A 23316-nucleotide genomic window follows, 5' to 3' on the forward strand; every position below is an offset into this window, starting at 1 on the left:
CGGCCCATACCCTGTCTGTATAACCACTAAGGCGGAGGACATTGTGGAGTACGTGCGTCAGAAGCTGAAGTACGCCCCGAGAGTGCAGCTGCTGGAGTCGCGCCATAATGCCAACTTTAAGGCGTTCGTGGTGCGAGTGCCAACGTGTTTCCTGCACCTCGTGTTGGACGAAAATTTCTGGCCACAGGACGTGGTGTTCCGTCGCTTCCGCGGACAAGTGCCACTCGAGCGCACAGTGACGTAGTGCATAGGAAGTGATACTAACATAGTTTTAAGTTTTATTTACTAACAAGTTTTTGTATATGACGTATATATGTTAGTTTAAGGTATATATCTATGGGCCATAGTTGCCTGATTATAGAGGTTTAAATAAAAAAAAAATAAAAAAAAAAATAACAAGTTTCATCAAAATCCTGTTAGTATCGGATTAACGAAGAAACATCTACAAAAACAATCTTTTCACATTTATAATATTAGTATGATTTTTCCCAGTATCGTGTTTGAATAATTCTAATTACTATCATGTTATTGGGCCCACTGTCCTAGACCTAGGTTATAAGGAACATACCGGGTCTCACTCAAATCCTCTCCATGCCAGTATAGAGTAAGTATAAATAAAGTAACATACATAGCTGCTGTAAGTTTCCTCGCAATAATTTTCCATGCACGGGCTGTGATCACGCGACACTCAATTACGAAGCGCATCCATTGTATGACGCTTGTCGCTAATTTGCGCGTAATTACAATTTCACAGTCACTGCGGGTAAATGTTGATACGACTTGAATGTTTCTTTATACATTATGTCTACTAAAGTAAATAGCTAGTGTAATATGTAGGCTTTAGAAGCATTTAGAGTAGGTTTACGTGCTGAGTGCTAAGCATGAAAACTATCGAGAAAGTATTTGTATCACAATCGAAAGAATTTTCTATGAGATTTGAACAGCGCCCCTACCGTGCGTAAAAGGAACTAAAGTAACTAACTGTTTTGTATGTAGATACTAGTCAAAATATCTCTAGTAAATAACAGCAAAGTGACACGTTCATGGTCAATTGCGTAAGCCATAGATACTAGATAACGTTCTATATTCTTTATTCAAAACCAATTATTGTAATGCACTGTTCAAATGAAAAAAAAAAGAGTAACCAACAAGGTCTGTGGACTGGAGGTCAAACTTTCGTCGAAATCATATCTAATCTGTGTAATATAATGTTACCGTGAATGTTACGTTGGAATTTAATATGCTCTTGTTATTGATTTCAGACCTCCTTGTTTAATAAATCGCAAAGAGACACCAAGGTGCTGTATTTAATTTCTGAGCAACGTATTATTTGTTTTCTCTATCTCACAAATAACAAAAATTTACTCTTGCTGCTAAAATTTCCCTTTTCACTTTATTATTATGTAAAAAGCATGTAGTTAATTCACATGGAACTAGCTGCGATCTGCCATCGAGAAGCGGATAGCAGCACAAATGTTTGCTATGAAAGGTGGGAAGAGCAGCCGTCTGCAAAGGGTGAGGACTATGATACCACCCCTTTCAAGAAGAAAGCATTTTTTCAGCTACTGCAGTGGCAATTGCAGCTTGCAGCTGAGGATATTGATGATGATGAAACAATCTGCTCTGCTAATTAATTTTGTAGACTAATTTGACAAAACCCATGAACGTCAAACATGCCATGAAGACCACCACGGCCCTAACATTACCATACCGCAGGTCTCGTGAGGAATTCATCAAACAAAGTTAATTCCGCTATTACCTATTTGAGGTTGTGTGGTTAATAATAATTTAGTTAGGTAGAGGTACGTAACATTGAACCAATTTAGGTATGGGTTTCTCTCAGGGGCGTAGCTAGCGTAGCGTATCAATTAAACGTGATGATATGCCTATTTCAAAAGAAATAAAACTATCGTAATTTTTGTTTCATTTCCGAAACTACAGAAGTCCAAAAATCAATTCCTCTTTTTCCGCGTAAAGCACGACTTCAAAAGTTTGTAGCAAGTCACTACCTGTAGCTGTAAATCATAGATACAAATATTAAATTTGTTCCAGAACTTGAATTTGTCCAGCTACCTATCAGTAAAGACATCGTTCATTATTATTATATTTTTAGCCTTTGAGCAAGTCAAACCCTATGAAATTCTAATTATACCTCTCTAGAATCCCAGTTTAATTATTTAATTTCACAATGCATGCAAAAACTCAAGCAATAAAATTCAATTTAAATGAAAAATATGTCTGCCTAATATTTTTGCATAATTGCTTAAGTTTTTAAACAAATTATTATTTAGCCAAGTCATAAAGTCATAAGTGCAAACTTGGCCCCGATTAGGTAGTACAAAGGTAAATAAGTGCCACATTTGTTTTAAATACTTTACTTTAAAGTTTTAACGAGGTCGTATTTGAGTTTTACGATGTGTCTTATGTGTTACTCATGACAACTTATGACCTAGGTTACACATAGGTAGTAGGTAGTACCTATACCTAATGAGGATACCTCGTACTCTGACTAGTATCCAGTTATTAGATTGTTTGACCCTTTTTTTTGAGTGGGTGTAATCATTCAATGACTTCTCCCGCCTTGGGCGACGCGAGAGGAGTGTCAAACTCTTACTGACTAGAAACCACCCCGTTCTTACTCCTGCTTTTCGAGCCGAAAATCAGAAACCTGCGAGGCAGTCCGCAGCTCCATTGGTTGAACTTGTAATACTAATGTGTAAATATGCCACTACGACCAGGCTTGCGATGCGTGGCTATGATCATAAAAAATAATAAATATTTAAACCTGCTTATGCACATATTAACCGAGTAAAAATTAAGAAATAAGTGAACGAAAGTTGTGTAAGCGTTTCTAGAGTAAATATAAGTACTTCAAGGTATTCAAATACAATCCAGTATTGAAATAAATAGAGGCAAATATTTGAAATTATGCTAATTACTCGTAATATTACAGCACAATCGTTTTCTCTGTACGAATGTACCTATTCTTTTAGAACGAGCAAATAGCGGGTTAAAGAAGTCTTTATGTATTTAGATTAATTGAAATAAAACTTGACTGGATTTTGTAATCTTGTCTAGACTAATAAATAAAATTAGTGTCTGTTTGTAATATTGAAATAACCGCTTATTACTATGAGTATACATACGATACGCACATCATAACATTTTTTACAATTTGCATAATATATTTTACAATTTTTGTCTGTCAGTCTGTCTGTTTGTTTGTTCTGGCTAATCTCTGAAATGTCTGAACCGATCTTGACGGAACTTTTATTGGCATGGCAGGTAGCTGATGTACAACTACTTTTATTTTAGCAATTTGGAACAAAAAATAAGTTATGTCCTAGGCTGACGAAGTTGCGCAAAAAATGCCGTAATTCACGCTAGTAAAGCCGCGGGCATCAGCAAGTAAAGTCATAAAACAAAGGAATGCAACGATATTGACGCTTTTATTGGCAGGTAGCTGATGTATTACTACTTTTATTTTAGAAAATTAGAACAAAAAGCTGCTGTCTGTTCTGCACGCTAGTCGCAGGCATCAGCAAGTGAAGTCATAAAATAAAGGAATGCAACAGAATGTCACAGAATATCGGGTTCTCGACAAAATTAGCTGTCAAACAATATTGATTATGGTGGCAAATGTGGCGAGCTGTGAAACACATGTACCTACTAAGTATACTTACCTAGCTAATGTAATTATGATTATATGCAATTTGTAGTACATTACAGCTTCGTGATCGATGAGATTACTACTCAACCGCAAGAATTTAGGATCACTGAATGTATGAACACGGCTGCACGCATGACTATATGATAGGATATGACAGTAGACGTAAATCATACTAACGAATTCCATAGTTTTGAGGATTAAGTAAGACCTTACTTAAGGCTGCTATGAACTTCACTTAGAAAACACGTGTTTCTTTTTAGCTACATAGAACTTTTGAAGGTTCTTAGTAGGTACTAAGTAGCATATAATGTATTTAACAATGTATTACTTTGCTTTATTACCTAGGTACAATTCATAAGTAAGTAGTTAGGTAGTGGAGTAGGCAATAAATTTTATCATGAAACATATAAAAAATTAAGTGTTCCGAGATATTAACGTGAGGTCATTTTAAATTACATTATGTAGGTACGGTAGGTTTTGTAAGGATTTCTTGTTACGTAAAATAAAAACTTAGCTAAACAAGTAATATATAAAAAATATTTTTATGAAACGGTTTTAATGTGTGTGGTCATCAAGAATAAGAATGTGAAATTGTGTACCAATAATCAGATTGATCTTGGTCAAGAAGGGGGAGAAATTCCAAGGGATAAGGGGGAGGGAGAAGGGTACAATGACTTCATCCTCCCCTTGAGTGAGGCAAGAGAAAGAGAGTCAGACTCTTACTGATTAAAACCCACCCAGTTCCTACTCCTGCTTTGAGCCGAAACCCCGTTAACCCTTTGGCTTACGAGTAGTCGATGTAAAATTTTTACATCGACTACTTTTTTTTATAAGTAAAAAAAAAATACATCAAGTGAAATAGAAGGGCTATATGGGGATAAATTGAAAAAGCTTAGTGTAAGTGCTGCCATCTGTGGAATAAATATAACTAAATAAGTGCTTCTGTAACACTAATAGTTCGGCGCAAAACAACTAGATGGCGTAATTATTAGTTTCAAGAAACTGTATTTCCAAATTAGAGTTTCGCCTATTAGATGCTCAGCTAACTAAAGTTGAATAGTCAATAAAACAATTAAAACTCATTTACTAAATTTATTCAACACATTTTGCAACAATTTTCATTAGTCAAAATAACATTCAGAGCCAACTTCGGCTAACATCATCACATGGCATGTTTTACCTTTACCCGTTTACAATAAAACAATAACATTGTACTATTATCTAGATATCAGACAGTTATTATTCTTCAACTACGACTTTAACTCATAATTTGGCAAAAACATATTTCATCTCAAACTATCACATCACACAGTTGCAATCAATCATATTTGCTCAAAATGAATTAATACAATAAATTATAACAGTAAATTATTTTTCAAAATTACATGTTTTCAAATTCATGTGTCAAGTCAAAGTTATTAAAGTAGTTGTGTGTTCAATTATTTCATTTACGAAAAGTCAATTCATATTAGTACTAAAATTATCACACTTTAGCCTTTACTAATATTATTTCTGTGGCATGTTTATTATTTTATATTTCACTGTCAAATCAAATTCATTATACTACCCTTTACAGGATAAATGCTCATCAGATCATCCAGAATGCAGTGTAGATCTAGACTATTACAGTAACCAACTTAACCATTTTTCATCTTGTATTGTGTGTAAAACATGGAGCACATTGTCATATGCATAAAAGCATGACAATATTGTCATATTCAAGAGTCATCAATGTAATATTATGCTAATAATACTTAAATTATTTATCCTACACTATGTCAGTCTTGTTCATTGTTACTAGAGCTTTCCTCAGTACTTTCTTCTTCACTTGATTCCTCGCTAGAATCGTCAGAGTTTCCATTCTTTGCCGCTTTTTTAGCCATCATTTCTTTAAACTGCCTCACAGTTATCTTCCTAGGCATAATTTCACGGAGAAAGTCTAATGTATCATCCTCCTGTACCACCTCAGCTATGTGCTTGTATTCCAAGAAAGTGTTTTTACTGTTTTTGAAAGCCCGTTTCGCTAGATCTGTTACAAATAGCTCCTGTAATACGAAAAGTTTATATATTTATTGCAGTTCTGTTTTATAATTATTGGAATGATGTGAGAGTAAATTAGTTCATCACGTATAATATTTCGTCTGCAGGAAAAGCTATTGTTTTAAGACAATAGGTTATAAGAGCGGCAAAACATTCAATACTCACGGTAACTTTTGTAACTAAATACAACGGCTCTGCACCGACTGCTTCGACATCCGGTGAACTTTTCATTATAGTTTTCACTCTAGATAGTGGTAAATGCAAGTCTTTTTCAGATTTAGGAGTCGTCATTTTTCTTTAGATTATTAATAAATGATTATTACGAATATGAATTAATGCGCCGGCCGGTTTTCCACATTACTTGTCAAAATTGACTAATGACAGTATTACAGTGTTGCCTCTTTATACTAATATTTACTACCAAAGGTATTAGAAAAAGAATTAACTACCTTGGAGAGCCATGCTACGGCACGAATAGGCCCGGTGACGCCTATTCTACTATGTTTCGGGTGTCCAATGGCGGCGAAGATTGCTTATCATCAGGTGATCCGACTTATACCATACCATACATTACCAGTTTATACTATAAAAATTAATATTGCTCATGAAAATCTATTAAACTTATAGTAATTATTAAATAATCTATAAGTTTATCACTATTATTAATATTGCTCTATTGTCAGAATGAAATGAGATCAGTTAATGTACGTCATCGTGTAACTTTGTAGTACATTATTTTTCTATATAGCTGGCAACATTGTTTGCCCGCTAAATTTAATTTCTGCTGTGAAACGGTAAATCGTTAACCTGTGAACGGGTGACCTTCCGTTCTGAGATTTTTTGCTATGGTATTGATATGTATATGTATACATCATACAGTGTATGTATACCAAGCATCAGGGATAGAAAATAAAAGTCTCAAATGGTCTTAACGCTAGCTGTCTTTATTTTCCATTTCCTTATAGAAAATACTTTTACGAAAAACAGTATAGGGCCGCTTGCGTGGCCGGCCACACTCGCGGGGCGCTGACTAGTGCCGTTTGCCGGCCCAACCAATCCGACATCCAATCAATTCTTACATGAAAACGATAAATAATACAAAAAATACTGATAACACGAGATCGTTAACCGATTTACAGTGTCTTCTCAATTTTGATCAGTTCAGCGATGCCATCGTACATCTCCTTGACGGCGTCGTACTCGGTGAGTCCCATGCGCCTCTTGTTGGAGATGTCGTAGACTCCACCCTCAGCCTCGGTGTGCTCGCCGCGGGTACCGCGCACCTGCAGGTGGTACTTGGAAGCGATCTCCTCCAGCTTCGCCTTGTCGGCAGCCAGCTTGGGCAGCTTGATGTGCACTGAGGCACGGACAGTTGTTCCCAAGTTGGTGGGGCAGAAAGTGAGGAAACCAAGCCTGTCATCGTGGGAGAAAGGAATGCGCTTCTCAATGTCGTTGACAGCGGTCACCAGCCTCTTGTACACCTGCTTCAGGTCACCACCCATCTGCATGGAGATAAGACGGAGATGGTCCTCCTCATTGCACCATACCAAGAAGGTCTTGTTCTCGTTGTGGTAGATACCACGGCCAGAGGGCCAGAAGCGGCAAGCGTTGGCAGCCTGGAGGAAACGGTCACCCTCCTTGAACAGGAAGTGGTCATCGATGAGTTGCTGCTGGGTCTCCTTGGACATACCAGTCAAGGGGTAGAAAGTACCCTTGAGTTCTCCCTCGAGTCCAGAGAGAGTGCTGGCAACCTTCTCTTCCATCTCCTTGTACTGGGCCTCGGTCAAGCAGGGGTTGAAGGGGTAGCCCTCCATGGAGCGACCACAGCGCACACGGGTGGAGACAACGAACTCGCCGGCAGGGTCCAAGTTGCCGAGGGTCTCGACATCACCCCAGTTCTTGGCGGGGTGCTTGTCGGTTTTCTTGAAGCCATTGTGGTAATCCTCGATGATGGGGTCGAACAGGTCGGCGAACACTGTGTACGCCTCAGCGTCGGGGGCGTAGATTCCGACACCAGAGTCCAAGTTCTCAACACCTAGAAACGATTACATAACATCGTTATTATTTCATACTAATTGGTTTACGTGAAACACTTCTATATTATTATCTATATACCTTTATATTATCGAAAGGTACCTATAGTGACAACTTTTATCAATAATGTTGTTTAATCAGATAATATCTTTTAAGTAAGTAATAATAATCGACTGACGTAACTGCTTTTTTGAAATGATAATAATGAGTCAAAGTCTACTAAAGTATACTAACCAGACTGGATGCAATCCAGAAGAGTTGAGCCGAAGGAGGTCTTCTTGTTCTTAAGAGCGTCGAATACCTCCTTGGTAAGGTACTTCTTCAGCAGTGACTTGGAGTCAGAGGCCTGGAGCTTGCTGAAACCAGCCTCCAACTTCTCGATGGTTGCGGCGTCCACCATTGCTGCGGCTTTTCTGCAACGACACAAGATTTTCATTAGAATATTTTTATTAAACACATCATAAAAAGAACCAGATTGTATAAAATCCTAACGCTTTTAATGCAGCACATGTCGCTCGAGTACACATTTTTGTGAAAATAGTAAATAAAACACGACAATTCGACGATAATTTGCAATAATGTTGCAATACGAACATAGCCAACTACAACAGCTTTTTTTAAAGTGAAAATTATAGTGACGTACCCATCAACTCTTGAATCGAGCGGTGGTAGAGTAAACCTATTTCAAAACATCCAAAAAGTTTTCAGTCGAAAATTATTAAAAATATTAAATGTATTAGAATACTATGTAATTATTTAATTATAATTTGAGTAATATAAACGACACAAAACACGGAAAACTAAGTTAATTTTACAAATATTACGAACCGCCTGATGAGGTAATACGCGAGAACGGCACCACCGCAAACCACCACAGGAATTGTGACTTTCAGTTTATAATTCATACTGATGGAATTAACTACAGCCACTAGTTATATTTAAAAATGAGTGTGAGAACTTTTGGAACTGGAGATGTTACGCGGACTGGTTCGTGTTTGGGATTGTTTTTGGCCGAACACACCCAGGGATACACTTCGTTTTGTGGCGGAATTACGTAATTTAGCTAGAGGTCGCCTTGACCGACACGCGCAAGTCGAACGGATGTGTCAGCTCACTGCGCACCGGTGCTTCTTCGCCGCGCGCAGCCGTACCTCCCACTCACAACCAACGAACGAATGTGTTATCGCAAGTTTCTTGTTACTTTGCATTCATTTCTATTCGAGAAGGTAATGCAGTAATTAAACATCGTCGGATTACGGAATCAACTTATCGTTCCTTGAATTACACCAATCGTGATATTGGATATGAGTTGATATGATTATGAATAATGAATGTATGTAGGTGCATATATGCCAAAGAGCATTGCATGTCATCGGTAGTTTATTTTGTTGTTTGTTTCCTTAAACTACACTAAAACGGGTTTTATAATTTAGGTTACTCTTTTAGCTAAATGACAAAAATGTAAAAATTATTATGAAAATTCTAGCAACAATCGGACGACTAGGAATAACACTATCATACACAATATGCCAAAACTAAAAGGTTGAATGTAACTTTAAAATGCAAAAATTATAACGCGGCCAATTTATCCGCTACTGCCCAATTTTTACATCCCGTTTAGATCCAATATTAAGGACATTGGATTTTGCAATTAAATCGAGTATACGGACAAAGTATAGAATAATATTAACACAGAATATTAGCCAACGAACTATTTTATGAGCATTTATGCAATAATAACACTGATTAGCACAAGATTTTACTATAACAACATAAAAATTGGCAGTGAGCACCGGGATTAAATGCCGGTCACAGAAATACGCACCCGTCGGCTTCGTCAGCCGGTTTGTTTTCCTTATTTTCTTTCGTTGCACAGCCACCCATTTTCACAAATACTAAATATGTAAACTAGCCGCTAAAACATGCACTAAATCACTAAATTCTACCGCAAATAAATAAAAGAAACGGGGAATACTATAAATGCAATGATGGAATGATATTTTGTCCAAATGAATGTATCGGAGCCGGGAGTGGCGAGGGCGAGGGGTGGCCCGATCGATGCGCGACACGCAGCACGCACGCGGGTTCACGCTTCCCGCCCTTCGGGAACCGCTTCAAAAGTTTTTGGAGGGAAAGTTCCCCTGATTTGCGCCACCGTTTACCTTCGCGGGTTGCATTTGAATGCAATTCAGACTTCTTGAAACAAGTGCTATATCATCTTATCGGTACAATAGAACACTTAACGTTATCGCAGCACATCTTGAATAAGGATTTAGTTGTCACACAATATTCTAGGATCATTTTCCGAGTTTTGAAGCGGTGGTGGTGTTGTGGTGAAACGCGATCTAGGCAAAACTTTTCGTCAATAGACTAATAGTTAAATAACCACCGCTTACCTTGCGCTTGTACAACCGTCAGAGTCGACTGCGAGGTGCAGAATGGTCTGTGCGGGTTCGAGCGGAGCGTTAAGCCCGCGGCAGCGTCCCGCGCCCCCCCTTCCCTGTCAACCTTGGCCTTGGTGATTCTTGCCTGGCCGGCAGATCGCAAGCCAGTTTGGTTTCAAATCATGATATGGACCATTATCATCACAATAGTTAGCTCATTCTAATCCAAGGGTGTTGCAGAATCAACAGTTTAACTTAAAGCTAGTGTATCTAATAATGCATACAATATTTAAAAATTTTGATGGATTAGGATTTACATTTACTTATTTTTATTTTTTATTGGATTTGGAAATCAAAGCAATAATTTACCATTGTTATTTTTGTGTGATAAATGTTAAGAACTGTGAAGATATCATAAAACCAATTAGATATTTTTAAGTTAAAAGTTGAAAACCTTTAGATTATAACAAATATTTTAATATAAATACATAAACTCACTCTTGTTCCATAGTCCCGCAGGGGTAGGTCGAACCTTTTTTGTGGGCTCTGTAGAGTCCATTTCATAAATAAACCATTTAACTAGATTTGCTTCTAATAAATACACATAATTTATTTAATAATATACACAACTCATTTTTAAATTAATATTTTGCGTAATTGCTAGAAAATTCAATTAAAAATCATAATCATAATCGATCGATTATACAGTTCGCGTCACGCACTATTACTTATCAACGATTAGGTGGGAAATTTAAAATTAGAACGTTGCTGGTTCTTTTTCGTGTCTGGATCGCGTCCAACACTTCAACGTTAGCGACGTTAGTGATCTCGACGATGCCAATGTCAAGTTTGTTATTTTTCACTTTCATTGCATAACTTTAATAACGAGAGTACCATTAGTGTTGTATTAATAAAATTAGGTACTTGATTACAAAATCCCTGGACACAATAATTAGCAAATGTAGGCCATCGATTTACATTAAAATTTGGGAAAATGTATCATAACTTCCTTTATATCGCAATAGTCAGCTGTTATTCCTCACGCGACCTTTATTCCCCGTTTCCTTAGTCCTTGACCCAGAGATTAAAGTCAGGGACGGTAGCAATTACGTGCTTACTGCCGGTCGATTCGTTCACCTACTTTCAAGGAAACCATAAAATTCACAATCAACTGTTCACCTGAGCGGAAAGTTTATTTTCTCGTCACGCCAGGACGACGAACTGTTTGGTCGATTGAAGTAATTTTAAAATATCACGATGTGATTTGAAAATAGGCATTTTACCTAGGCATTATAGGTATATCATGAATAGTCATAAAATTAATGTATCTAATTTTTTTTGTAGTCTGAAAAAAGTATTAGGTAGGTAGGCATTTTAGTAATTAATGTTTGGCATTATGCTTACTGTACTTATTCCTTATTTCGATTCAAAACGTGAACATTGATGCATAACTTAATTCAAAATACGATTGGAGAATTAAATATACAAGTATATCAGTATGTTCCTCTATGAATTTATTTACTTTCCTTAGTGTTTTGGTACGTACGCATAATAAATTAAAATAATTACCTCATTAAGTCACAACATACACATTCACGTCTTATCGCAGAAGTTTATGGTCAAGAGATGAGCAGTATTAATTTATTGAGTAAGTATCACAATACATAATGTTATCGATGTCAGTCATTATTACCGTTTCCCTTTATTTATTAGCTCTCGCCGTGATAAGGACTAAATGTATATTTTGATCCTGATAGTATTAGGTATAATACCAATGTGAAATGTCTAGGAATCATAATAAATTAATGATGGGATATTTTTGTCATACATACCATATTAACTTATAGGTACAGTGTACCTACCCTACCTAAAAATCCATATCTATTTTTAATATGTAATCATACCGTTATAAAAATCATTTAGAGGATGCATTAATTAATAATATTTTAGATGAAAAGTTGGCTACCTATCTTTGCAAAGCTCAAACAAACGGATATTACGTTTTCACTGTTATTTTTGCTGCAAAACAAAGTTCAAGGCAGTTTTTGAATTCCGTCAATCGTCGTTTGGTAAGAAATAGCGAAGTTTCCAGAAAGCCTTGGCAATGACTGTGATGAGCGACCTTGTTTTTGGTTCAAGCGTATTTAAATAGGTAGGCATGAAAGCATTGCGTTGCGAGGCCGCGAGCTAATACCTACTCGTCTATCGTGATCGCTTCTACGTCGCTATTTTCATTTCATATTATAATGGCTTTCTATAGGGCACTAAAGTGACTTGCTTATAGGTATCTTCAAAACTTACTACTATTTACTTAAGTAGGTACTTACTATGTAAAATTTTTTGTAGGTAAATCACAAAAATAGTTTATCAATACTTAAGAAAATTGCCACTGGATCTAGTGAAAGTTGGTAAGTATCTAATTGTATAAGAGATCAATATATACGTGCTGCTTTTAAGATAAAATATTCAGGTAGGTTAGGTGTTCAGTCAAAACTTTGGTCTAGGTACTATTCCTAGTACCTAGAATCATCACACCTGTGCAGTGTGCGTGCCTAGGTAACTAGATACCTTCCTAATCCTGTGTTCGATGTGTACACCATAGATTATAAATATAGGTTTATTATATCTATCTATACCTAGGCACACTGTTGGCTGCGATTTTGTTATTGCAAAAAGATTTACGTGACACTTTAGAAAAATTAAGAAAAGAACACATTAATTTTCCTAGTATAAAATACATAAACCCTACACTAACGCTGACCTATTTTAAGAGAACTCTGAGTAAATCGTGGAGGGTCCAATTAGCCCAAGGTTCTCTTTACACGCTTCAGATTCTCTCGCCTTGAGCTGACTGAAGTGGAAGGTAGAACCTGAAGCTTCAGCCGATCGCTATAATGAGTTGTTGAAGAACTTACCGTTTGGAGTGGGTAGTTTGTGTATAATCTTTGTGATACCTACCTATTCATGATAAACTATTTTTTTTTTGTAATTCAAATTCTTTTTATTTCGGTTAATAAATCTGATATTAGACTACAGGCCCATGCTGAAAAAGTTATGGGTCATTTGACCCACAAGGCGACCCATCCAGAACGATATAAGAGCACAAAACAACATGATTCAGCACCATGCCGCTACTTTCAAGCCGTCCAACTGAGTGCAGGTGAGGTTGAACCCACCTAGGCACTTATTTTAATCATTAAGTACCTAGGTTACTGTATCATTCATAAGAAAACACCTTACACCTACACTAAAAAATTTAGAAAATTCTAGAAAGTTCTAACGGATAATACCTATTTTCTCTTTAATACTATGCGAAGCCCGGCGCTAGTCATTCATAGGCAACATAGATAAAAGGACCCTTATCGATGCCTGAACAATGTATGATATTTACCTAACCGCTAGTCCCATAGATAGACCAAGTTTAATCATACGATATCACCTGACACGCAGGCAAACCTTCCAATATACGCCTATTGTTTTATTGTTATCTGATTAGATAATTACAAAATTAACTGCAGAATGAAGATTGTGATTGAATTCAAGTGCAGAGCTTACGTAACAACCTTGGTATGAGTAGTGTACGCAGTCAATATTTTCTTCATTGCAGTCATTATTTGATGGGACTCCCCTATATTATTGTCACAGAATTTTCTAAGCTCCCGTACTTATTATTCTGTGGCCCCCATAAGCTCCAACAGAACTTAAAATTTTCGGTAAATAGAACTGAGATTGTGATTGTATTTTTGTAGCTTTAAGTAGGTATCAGGAGATATTTATATCTAAATTACAAATATTAATAGCCATAAATGCAGCCGACATTTTACGATTTCTTACTATTTTTTTTCTAGCTATTGGTGACTTTCTATAATCCTTCTTCTATTTCTCTATCTTTCTTTTGTTACATTTTATCATTTTATTAGGGAGGTAGATATTTAATACATTTTAATTTAAGTTAGGTAATTTTCTGATCTACTACCTACATATTAGGGCAAATATGATTCACTATTTAAGATCTAATTGTAGATAGATATATTGTAAAACAAAGATATTATTATGTAATATTAACAGTGATCATGATAAATCTAGTTTCCATGGTCAATATAAAAGAGATGAAGCCGACCTTCCATGTTCCAAGCCGACATTGATGGTTTTATGACGTGATAGTTAAACTATGTTTACTGTAGACACGTCTATGCCGTCTACTGTCTACGGTGGACAGTGAGACACGTGGTGTCCATCGTAATCGTAAAATCATTTAGCTGAAACATGTGACTTCAATTATGTTTGGTTTCTACCTATACACATAATGTATTACTTACTTACATTTTTTTTAATAGGTAAGTACCCAGTTTCTTATACTTATTGCTTTTTATCTATTTATGTAGGTACGTATGCAACCCAATATTAATTGAAGGTATCTCCCGGCGTTATTTGAATAAATAGGTACATAAATCTACCCTATTTTCCGCTCGAAAGTTAAAATAAAACACAGGCTGATAACAAACTGGTACCTAAAATGGACACCAAACGTGCATTTGGAAACAAAAGTTGTCATGAAATGCTAACGATCTCGTTTTCCAGCTCACAATGAAAATACTTTTCAATTACAACGTGAAACGAACCAACAAATTCCGGCCTAAATATTCGGGCGGCGGAAAGCATTTGTGCGGCCTTCAGCGGTTTCAGGCATATTAAACCTCCCCCACGCGAACACACCACAATATTCATAACGTTCCTTTCATTCCAATCTTTTGAATCCTTATAATATACGGCACGGTTGGTATTACGTATCGATTGACAAGCTCGGCCTTGCCCTATTTTCGTCATGGCCGGCCAATGTCAGTGTCGAAGTGAAACCTTGTCCAAGGATCATTTCATGGTTCGTGTTTTTGACGCAATGACGTCAGAAACAGATGTTTTGTTTACATGCTAATTCCAGATGTTTACAGCTACTAGTTTTAGAGGTGTTATGTAAAATTATAATCACTATACAATATCTATGAAGTAGATATCTACCTTAATGTACGCGAATTTTATAAAGTTCAGCAAACTCTCATCGCATATTTTAATAAAATTATAATTGGGGTACTTTGATATTTTCATAAAACCTTTAGCAGATATCCTTATCGATCTTTATAACTTCTTTTCTAAAATATTATACCTTTACGTCATAAAAGATTATAAATCTGCTGATTAGTAAAATAAATGAGGCTTCAAAAGCTTAAGATTAGCACCTAAGCTACGGTGAAGCCTTAAAAAAACAATCGCTTGTCTAGACTATTTTGCTAAAAATGTCGGTTCTCTCTTGGGGCAAGGACGATGGAATTATCGTCCAGCCATCAGCTGTTTATGACTAAGCCGTAACAATTATGTAAATTAGCGATCATGAACTTGTTTGCTTTGCTTTTACTTGATATCGGAATCTGAATGAATTGTAATTATAGCCCGTATCTACAGTTATAGGCAAGTTTATCTCATGCATATGTTTGATAATATTTGTAGGTTGTATTTCGTCTATTATTTTCAGCTTCGAGCTTTGTCTAGTACCTACCTATGGAGAAAAATCACGAATAATTGGAGTTATATTAGTATTTCATTATTCGTGAAGTCATCGAACTTACTTAGCAGCAATAGCGCGCTCAATAAGGCCCGCTGTCGACGCCCACGCCTCAAGAGTGTGGTGACTGAGGTGCCACATCTTGGATCTTCAGGGAAACAGGTGCGATATCACTTTTATCTAATTGTATGTTTGTACGTCCTTAGGTACACAAATACTTGAAAAAATTCCACTAGGTATTTTAGCAACACTGCGATCGTATGATAACTTTATCGACGATACTAATCTCACTGGCTTCACTTGACAACGTGGACTTAAGACAAGCTGTTCTATTTTATACTTAGACTAACTTTCCATAACTAACCTCAAATTAGTAAAAGAAAAATATCGTTATAAAAATTTGCGGGTAGTCCGAATTTTCTTGTTAAAAAATAAATGTTAGCTACCCACATTAAAAGCTTTTTTTCTTTTATTCGGTTGGTATTACAATTCTAGAACATTGTTTGAGTTAGCGGCCAGTGAAAGTTTAAAAATTAGAATTATACAAAGTAAACAATTAGTATTTTTGACGATCAAGGGCCGACGAGTCTAGAAAAACTTAATGTATCATTTACTTATACATCAAATATTGTATAGTTTCTGCGTAAACTACATGTCTTGTAGCAAAGGAGTAGACAGTAGAAATTTTCAGTATTAAATTTTTAAGAATGTATTACTTACCTGCTCTCCCATTGAAGAAGCAAAAAAAGTGTGTAGGCTAGTGAGAAAACCAGGAAAACCCTGATCCACCTTCTAGGAACCAGTTGCAGCAGTAATGATATCATTATGGAACTTTCGCGAACGATACCTTTATCGGTCACTTGGCGTGGTCCTCGACTGGTTATCGACAATTTCGGTATCAATAGGATTACGATATTATCAACGTATTTTTGTAACGTGGACGATCGTGTCTTTGGTTTACATAGGCGTGTCTAATGTAACAATTATGAAGTTGGTACCTAATTAAATTGGAGCTAATGATAGCATGTGCTAGAAAGAAAGCGTGATAAGGAAGCAAGGGCATTTTTTGTAAGAGTATTTTTGTGTTATAGGTCCTGTATCAGTGCACCATGTGGGCTCCGGAGCAGGTCTACTTCTTGGTGCCGTTTTACAGGTGTTGAGAGGCCACCCTCAAAACGAAAACTGGTTTTAGTGAGGTAAAAATCCCATAAGTACTGCCTAATCTAATATGTATACCAAAAAAAAAACATCGTTCATATAAGACATAATAGAAAACACATTGTGTCCGGCATACCAAGGGTTAAGCCGCACATTGCTGACTAATGGTCTACCTTTAATACCTGGGGATTATCACAAAATCCTTCTCGGTTTATAATAATCATCAACGCCTGGCAGTCGGTTTGGGGATTATACTGCTGTTGTACGGTGGCTAGACTTGATATAAATGTCCAAGAAACGTTCATTATACAAAAAAAAAACCCAAGTCCTATATAGTCACGCGGTTTCACAAAAGAACAAACCGACGTTTCTTCAAGTACCCACATCGGTACTACATCATCACCGAAACCAATCATCTCAAAATCATTGACAGTTTTAGAAGGAATACTGATAAACATAATCTTTACTATGAAGGTAGATAAATGTGTAATTCGCACCTGATCTAAGATAGCCGATTGCCACATCAACTACTGGCTTACTAAACTTGAATCAGTATTCGTGATAAACAATCAGATTATAGCGAACGATATATTGATGACAAATGGGATGACGACGTGTACTTGCATCATTGTTCCAATGTGTTGTGTTGAGGTACTTCTCCGAATGTAGATGACGGGAGAATATGGTTCGGCGTCGGCTATTGTCCTAAGGCTTCATAAAAAATGATATAGGTATTTCAAATTCTATGTAAAAGTTTGTGGGGGGACATTTTCCTATGAATAATATTATAATCTGTTCGTATCTAGTTGTATGTAACGTAGTTCGCAGTTTTGCGTGCGTAGATTTAAGTTCACAATAGGAGATTTCAAAGGCGATGTTTTCTTCATAAAACTTTAACTTTTATTTAACAAATCATTATTCTACCGCGTTATTAACCATCGTGGTAGCTTACCATCCTTATTTTTATTGGATTTTTTGAGAGCAGTGTCACAGCTTAATTTATTGAAACCAAATGTTGTGTTTCAATCGGCAGAATTGTTAACTTTTGGTTGAGGATAATGACGGCGTTAACTTTTTGTTTTTTTTTTGTGATTTATCCTCTACCAGTCTTTACTCTAGTGCCATAATAATGTACTATATCATACGATACATGAACAAAACCTATCAGTTTTCCTTTACATACGTTCATAATGAGAACTGCGCAATATTGCAGTGCCATGCATTGTCCTGTTAGATTGGAGGGCGCAGTCGCCATTGAAGATGAACAAGAGCAATATCCGGCCTCGCCCGACGCTGGCAAATCTACGTCCTCCGAGTTAGACACCGCACTTCAAGCTACACCAATTTGACAAATTGCTGTAAAGGATTCCCATCTTTATTATTTGTTGGTTAGAGTTCAAAATGTATCAAGGTTTTGGTTTATGTACGGAGTCAACGGAACTGTGGGAATTTATTGCGAATATAGGGTACTCTGAGAGACGTTGCAAGATTTTTTTAAAAGACCGTCTCATTTGAAATTCGAACCAGCTTTGAAGAATCAACGAGTTTCTAATAATGACAGGCAAGATAATGCAATATGATTAGGTATTTTCATAATTTTACTAAAAACAGATCATGATTTACCGTTCCGTTGACGGTTCATTCAAACTATGGAAAAGTTTTTTATAAGTCACATTGGTACCTTCCGCACATGAGGTGCGCGTAGGCAAGGTGAGTCACTATTAAATTGATTCATACCAGCCGCACACATTCTTCGCTGAACCTTAGTAATTTTGGCAGTTAATGGCGAAATAACCAGTATTTCCACGAAATTTTAAGGATAATAACATAAGGATTGTACTATGTATTGGTGTACGTACATCCCCAGTGTTGGTATTTGTGTGACGTCATAGAAGTAACATTGTCACTTGTTCTGAAACATATCTACTCGTAATAAAGAAGTTATTGTACAAGACGGTTGGCAGGCCATAACTGCGCGCTTCTCACGAAACTTTCTGCCTCGTACAGCAAAACTGTGGAATGAGTCGTTGATGGTATTTCCGAACCGATACGAGCTTCAAACCTTCAAGAAAAGAACGTATTTCTTTTTAAAAGACCGGCAACGCGCCTGTTTCTCCTCTGGTGTTGCGGGTGTACAGGGGCAGCGCTGATCGCTAACCATCGTTTGTCCCCGTTTTTTATTACATAAACAATATATATTTAGTAGGAATTAACAATAGTTTGTTCATACCATATATGCTCAATTCGTACTTACCTACCAAGTTTTTAAAGCAGTGGGTATTGATAAAAGTTTATTTCAACAAGACAAAGATATACTTATCAGGTACTTAATTTTTAACGTCTAAACAGCTAAGCCAATTTTGATGAATTTGATACAAAGAGAGACAGGAAATTACATGAATTAATTAATAAAAATATCATTATTTTATTTAAGGAGAAATATAAAAAAAAGGATTGTATTACATTATTTTTACAAAGTTTATTTATCTACGCGATTAGTAATTGTTGTTGCGGGTAAACTTTTTTTTTTAATATTCTAATATTATCGCAGGCAGGAGGAAAGTCTACAGTTTCATAATTAGGAGATAAGGTGATTATTTTTTGTCGGCTTTATCTGTAAAGAAAAAAAACCTGTTAATAAATGTATCTGGGTATATAGTTATTAATAAAAATAAATTAATTCGTTAATAGAAAACTAAAGTTAAACTCGATAAAAGTTCGTCATTCCATTATTTTAATCGTAGTTTACCTGAATAATTTCGCAATCAAGTTGAAAGGGGGTGAAGGTAGGGCGGGGCGGCGGATGGGGCGGAGTCGCCTCCCGCGCAGATATGCGACACCCCACCCTTATTCTGGATGTCGATCGACGAGTTCAAAACGGCATTACAGTACGATCACCTGCCAGAGAAAGGGGAATTTGTAAAACATTTCAAAAGTCGATTCGAAGGTCGTTTCGCCGGTAGACTAGCTTATTTTTAGAGAGGAATTCAAAAACATTGTGTCGCAATACGACTTAGGTATCTACCTACAATACAAAGAGGAAAAAAGATAAGAAAAAAAACATCGTGATAAAATGAGAGAACATGAAAAAATCTATCATGTATATCTCAGCTTTGAAAGCAAGCTAGTTGTATAATTTGAAAATAATTGTTTGTCTGACAATCACTTCCCACATTAGCATCATAGCATGGCATGTTATCCGGCCGATGTGACGTTGCACCGTAATAGGCGCGCGAGTGACTCAGTCGGTCATCGACCCCGCTGCACTCACGCGCAGCGACTACCAAGTGTCCAGTTTACGTCCAAAAATATAAACATATTACTTCCGAATTTAGATCCTACGACACAACATTACAAGTTATGTAATCAGGATGAGAATAAACAATTTTGGATATAAAAATGTAAGTTAGACGTATATTCAATGGTAATATAACTTTTGAAATTAAATTAGACAACTGCTAATGTTATAGGACAGATGTAAGATAAAAACCAGTACCCTTAGTTCGAGTTTGCTTTATGTTTAAAGTAATCGAAACGAGAGCGCGTTCGGCACTCTAATTGGCCGGCTCGAATTAACCAACCAATCAGAGGACAATAAGAATACAGCTCATGTCTTAGAGAATGTTCTAGAAAATCTGACGAAAAAAACAGTTTCAGATGAATCAGAATCATAAAGAAGCTGACAAATATGTACACTTCCAAGAAGTGTTGCCACATATTCCTTGCAGGACAAACTTTCATTAATAGTAAAGGAAAAATACTACAGGCAAACTGCTGTATGCTACAGACATGCACTTAAAGGGAAAAAACATACGCTGCTACAGAAATATAAACCACAATCTAATAAGAATGAGAAACAATTTCGTTCTGTCTTGTTCTCTGTTCGTCTGTTCTTGAATATAGTGACAGGTTGTCACTAGTTTATCACGAATAGTATCAGTTACCTGGCCAAGTAAGGCCTGGCTGATAGCTGAAGATAAGCTGCTCGATATCTTCAACTACAGTTACTAACTAGTCATCGGTTGTGTATAAACGAATCTCAAATATCAGCATTATTTGCAATTCTATATTTTCATTTTTTAAAACTTAGACTCACACTAGGATTTCCTCCTGTAGGTGCGGTTACAAACATACAATTTCACATGCACATGACACCTAGACCCGAAACAACAATTCGTGGATCACATAAACAGTTGTCCGTGCGGGTATCAAACCCGCTCCACGTGACAAACTATCGCTATCACGGTGACTTAATGATTAGTGTATTAAAAGAATACGATACAATTAAATAGAATGAAACTGACGGGAGAGGAAAATACAGGAGAAAAAAGTGAAGAAACGGACAAATTGTATATATTGAATGATGCAAGGAGAAAACCAAATCAAGGAGAGATGACTCATGACACGATAGATTAAAAAGGCATGGCAGGCATGATACAATACAAAATGATAACACAACGAAGGATAGCCATGTAAAAAAATTAGGTGTACACTGTACAAAGTACAGGATGAAACAGTATTTTCACCTTTCCTGATATCTGAAACGACAAATTGTATTTATGCACATATTTAGAACACGCAATGAGCAAGCGTGGTGATAAATGCTCAAAGCTACTCCGTGTGAGAAGAGGCCTTTGGTCAGCAGTGACCATTTATAGGCTGTTGATGTGATGTGTGACATATTTAGAGCAAACAACCACAGGAGACATTCCCAGATCCTTTTAATATTCCATTCTCAAATCCTTTTAATATTCTTGTACTGTTATAATATTTTTTTGCGACAGCTGGCTATAGATCGGAGCAGCGCGCACGCCGCCCAAACCGCATTCTGTCTCCGGCGCCATGACAGTGAAAGTGGACACTGGACACCTTTCACGAGAACACCAAGTTTTTCATACAACGGAAAATCTGCACTGTTCTAATGTAAGCCTAATTTAAGCGAGATTCGGTTTCGAGGTGGTGATAAAATGGTTTCTCCCAATATTAGTCAGCAATCGGAACTCGGAAGCGTTTTGCTTGAATGACTAAATGTTGGTGCTGGTGGTACATTTCCATTTAGTTTTCTTATGTGTTGAGTCTAGATTGTTCATTCTTTTATTAGGAACCTGACGTGGAAATATCTCAGTAAATCCGAGCAAGCTGAGTAGGTACTTACAAAGAACTGCAGTTTATCTTCTATCTGCGTACATACCTATTATCTTTTATATACATAGAAGAAGTCTGGCACTTCCTTATTTTAATAAAAAAATATAATTTACATGAGGCTCTTATGATTAGGATGGCAAGCTGTCTATTTATCTACCATCATCAAGCAAATCGGGTTGTAAAAACCGGGAAATAGCAAAAATTACACGAATATTTCAATATTTTAACAGAATACAGCCGCGGCTTTTTGATTTGACCTGTAATCGATACAGTTTAAATCCGAAATACTTTCTCACTTTCCCAACAGTATCGATTTACTTGCGCCATTCAATTTATACAATGGAGGCTGTTTTCTAACCGCTCTGAAAATAATCACGATTGTACAAGTATAAGTATCACCTTAATTTAACTTTCACTACGATTTATTTCTTTCGAAAAAACGTGCGTGACGGTAAAAATGCTTTATTTAACTGTTAATAAATGTCATAAGAATATTTTTAAATGATTTTAGTATCACAATAGTGCGACGATTGTGTAAAGCTCAGATTCACTCAATGGACATTTCCATAAAATCTATAATCGAGAGCCTAGAACAATATTTTGAGAACATAACGACTGTGTTGTAAATCATCGTTCATGTTGACGTTTGACGTGTTAAGCCGTGCCCCTATTGGCTGGTGGGCCGGTGCGCTTGCGTCACTGGCTAGCGCGGAGATACGCGCTCGCCTCAACAAAACAACTTTATTTACCGAACAATTAACTTCGCTTGGCACTTTCTTTATGGTTATTTTTTGTGCACGAACTCAACATCAAAATAGATTTTCAAAGTACTTTGACTATTGCAATTTGTTCAAGATATTTTTTGGCTCCTATAAAATATTTCTAATTTTTATACGTCTGGCGTTTTCTTTTGTGTTGAGTTTGAAGGAAATGAAAGTCGATACCTGTTCAATGTTTTTCACGCAAAATAATAAATGACTTTAACAAAGACTTAGGACAAGAAATGAAATTACTTGGGACTATTTTAAGATAAACTTTTGACTGTCGGGTAGGTATAGGTACAATACCAATACTACCCGTAAAAACTATACTAAATCACAAGCTTCTATTCAGGAATAAAATTCAAACATCATAATAATGCAATAGGTATTTTAAGAATCCAATTTTCCGGTCCATCGAGGATATTTTATTGATTGGGTCCAAACAATAAATGACTAATAACATAAATATCTGTAGGTACAGGCAAACCTAGCTGCATAGTGACAAACAATTATACAGAAACGAAAATAATGGTACATAGAGGAAAAATAGCAGTAAAAAACTGGTTC

At 36.4% G+C, this 23316-nt stretch overlaps 2 protein-coding genes and 1 long non-coding RNA gene across 8 annotated transcripts; all 3 read right to left on the reverse strand.

Annotated features, from left to right (window-relative positions):
• Nucleotides 1-4748: 4748 nt before the first annotated feature.
• Nucleotides 4749-6099, reverse strand: LOC118273719 (chromatin accessibility complex 16kD protein). Its single transcript, XM_035590824.2, has 2 exons — nt 5876-6099; nt 4749-5715 (listed from the first exon to the last, which is right to left on the reverse strand). The coding sequence occupies exons 1-2, from the start codon at nt 5999-6001 to the stop codon at nt 5449-5451; spliced, it is 393 nt and encodes a 130-aa protein (XP_035446717.1). The 5' UTR covers nt 6002-6099; the 3' UTR covers nt 4749-5448.
• A 534-nt stretch (nt 6100-6633) lies between these two features.
• LOC118269617 (arginine kinase) lies at nt 6634-15971 on the reverse strand. 5 transcript variants are annotated; one of them, XM_050698521.1, is made up of 4 exons: nt 8573-8862; nt 8388-8423; nt 7979-8157; nt 6634-7745 (listed from the first exon to the last, which is right to left on the reverse strand). In XM_050698521.1, exons 1-4 carry the CDS (start codon nt 8647-8649, stop codon nt 6844-6846), a joined length of 1194 nt encoding a protein of 397 aa, XP_050554478.1. In that variant the 5' UTR covers nt 8650-8862; the 3' UTR covers nt 6634-6843. The 5 variants fall into 5 exon arrangements, with proteins under 5 accessions (XP_050554478.1, XP_035440699.1, XP_035440724.1 ...); XM_035584806.2 differs by lacking the exons at nt 8388-8423; nt 8573-8862 and adding an exon at nt 15750-15971; XM_035584831.2 differs by lacking the exons at nt 8388-8423; nt 8573-8862 and adding an exon at nt 10141-10262.
• Nucleotides 15972-19121: 3150 nt separating this feature from the next.
• LOC126911437 (uncharacterized) lies at nt 19122-22408 on the reverse strand. 2 transcript variants are annotated; one of them, XR_007705981.1, is made up of 3 exons: nt 22388-22408; nt 19593-19741; nt 19122-19457 (listed from the first exon to the last, which is right to left on the reverse strand). It is a non-coding gene; the product is annotated as an uncharacterized LOC126911437 (long non-coding RNA). The 2 variants fall into 2 exon arrangements; XR_007705982.1 differs by lacking the exon at nt 22388-22408 and adding an exon at nt 21999-22020.
• Nucleotides 22409-23316: the final 908 nt, after the last annotated feature.

Source organism: Spodoptera frugiperda, chromosome 15, assembly GCF_023101765.2.
Source record: "Spodoptera frugiperda isolate SF20-4 chromosome 15, AGI-APGP_CSIRO_Sfru_2.0, whole genome shotgun sequence".
NCBI lineage: Eukaryota > Metazoa > Arthropoda > Insecta > Lepidoptera > Noctuidae > Spodoptera > Spodoptera frugiperda.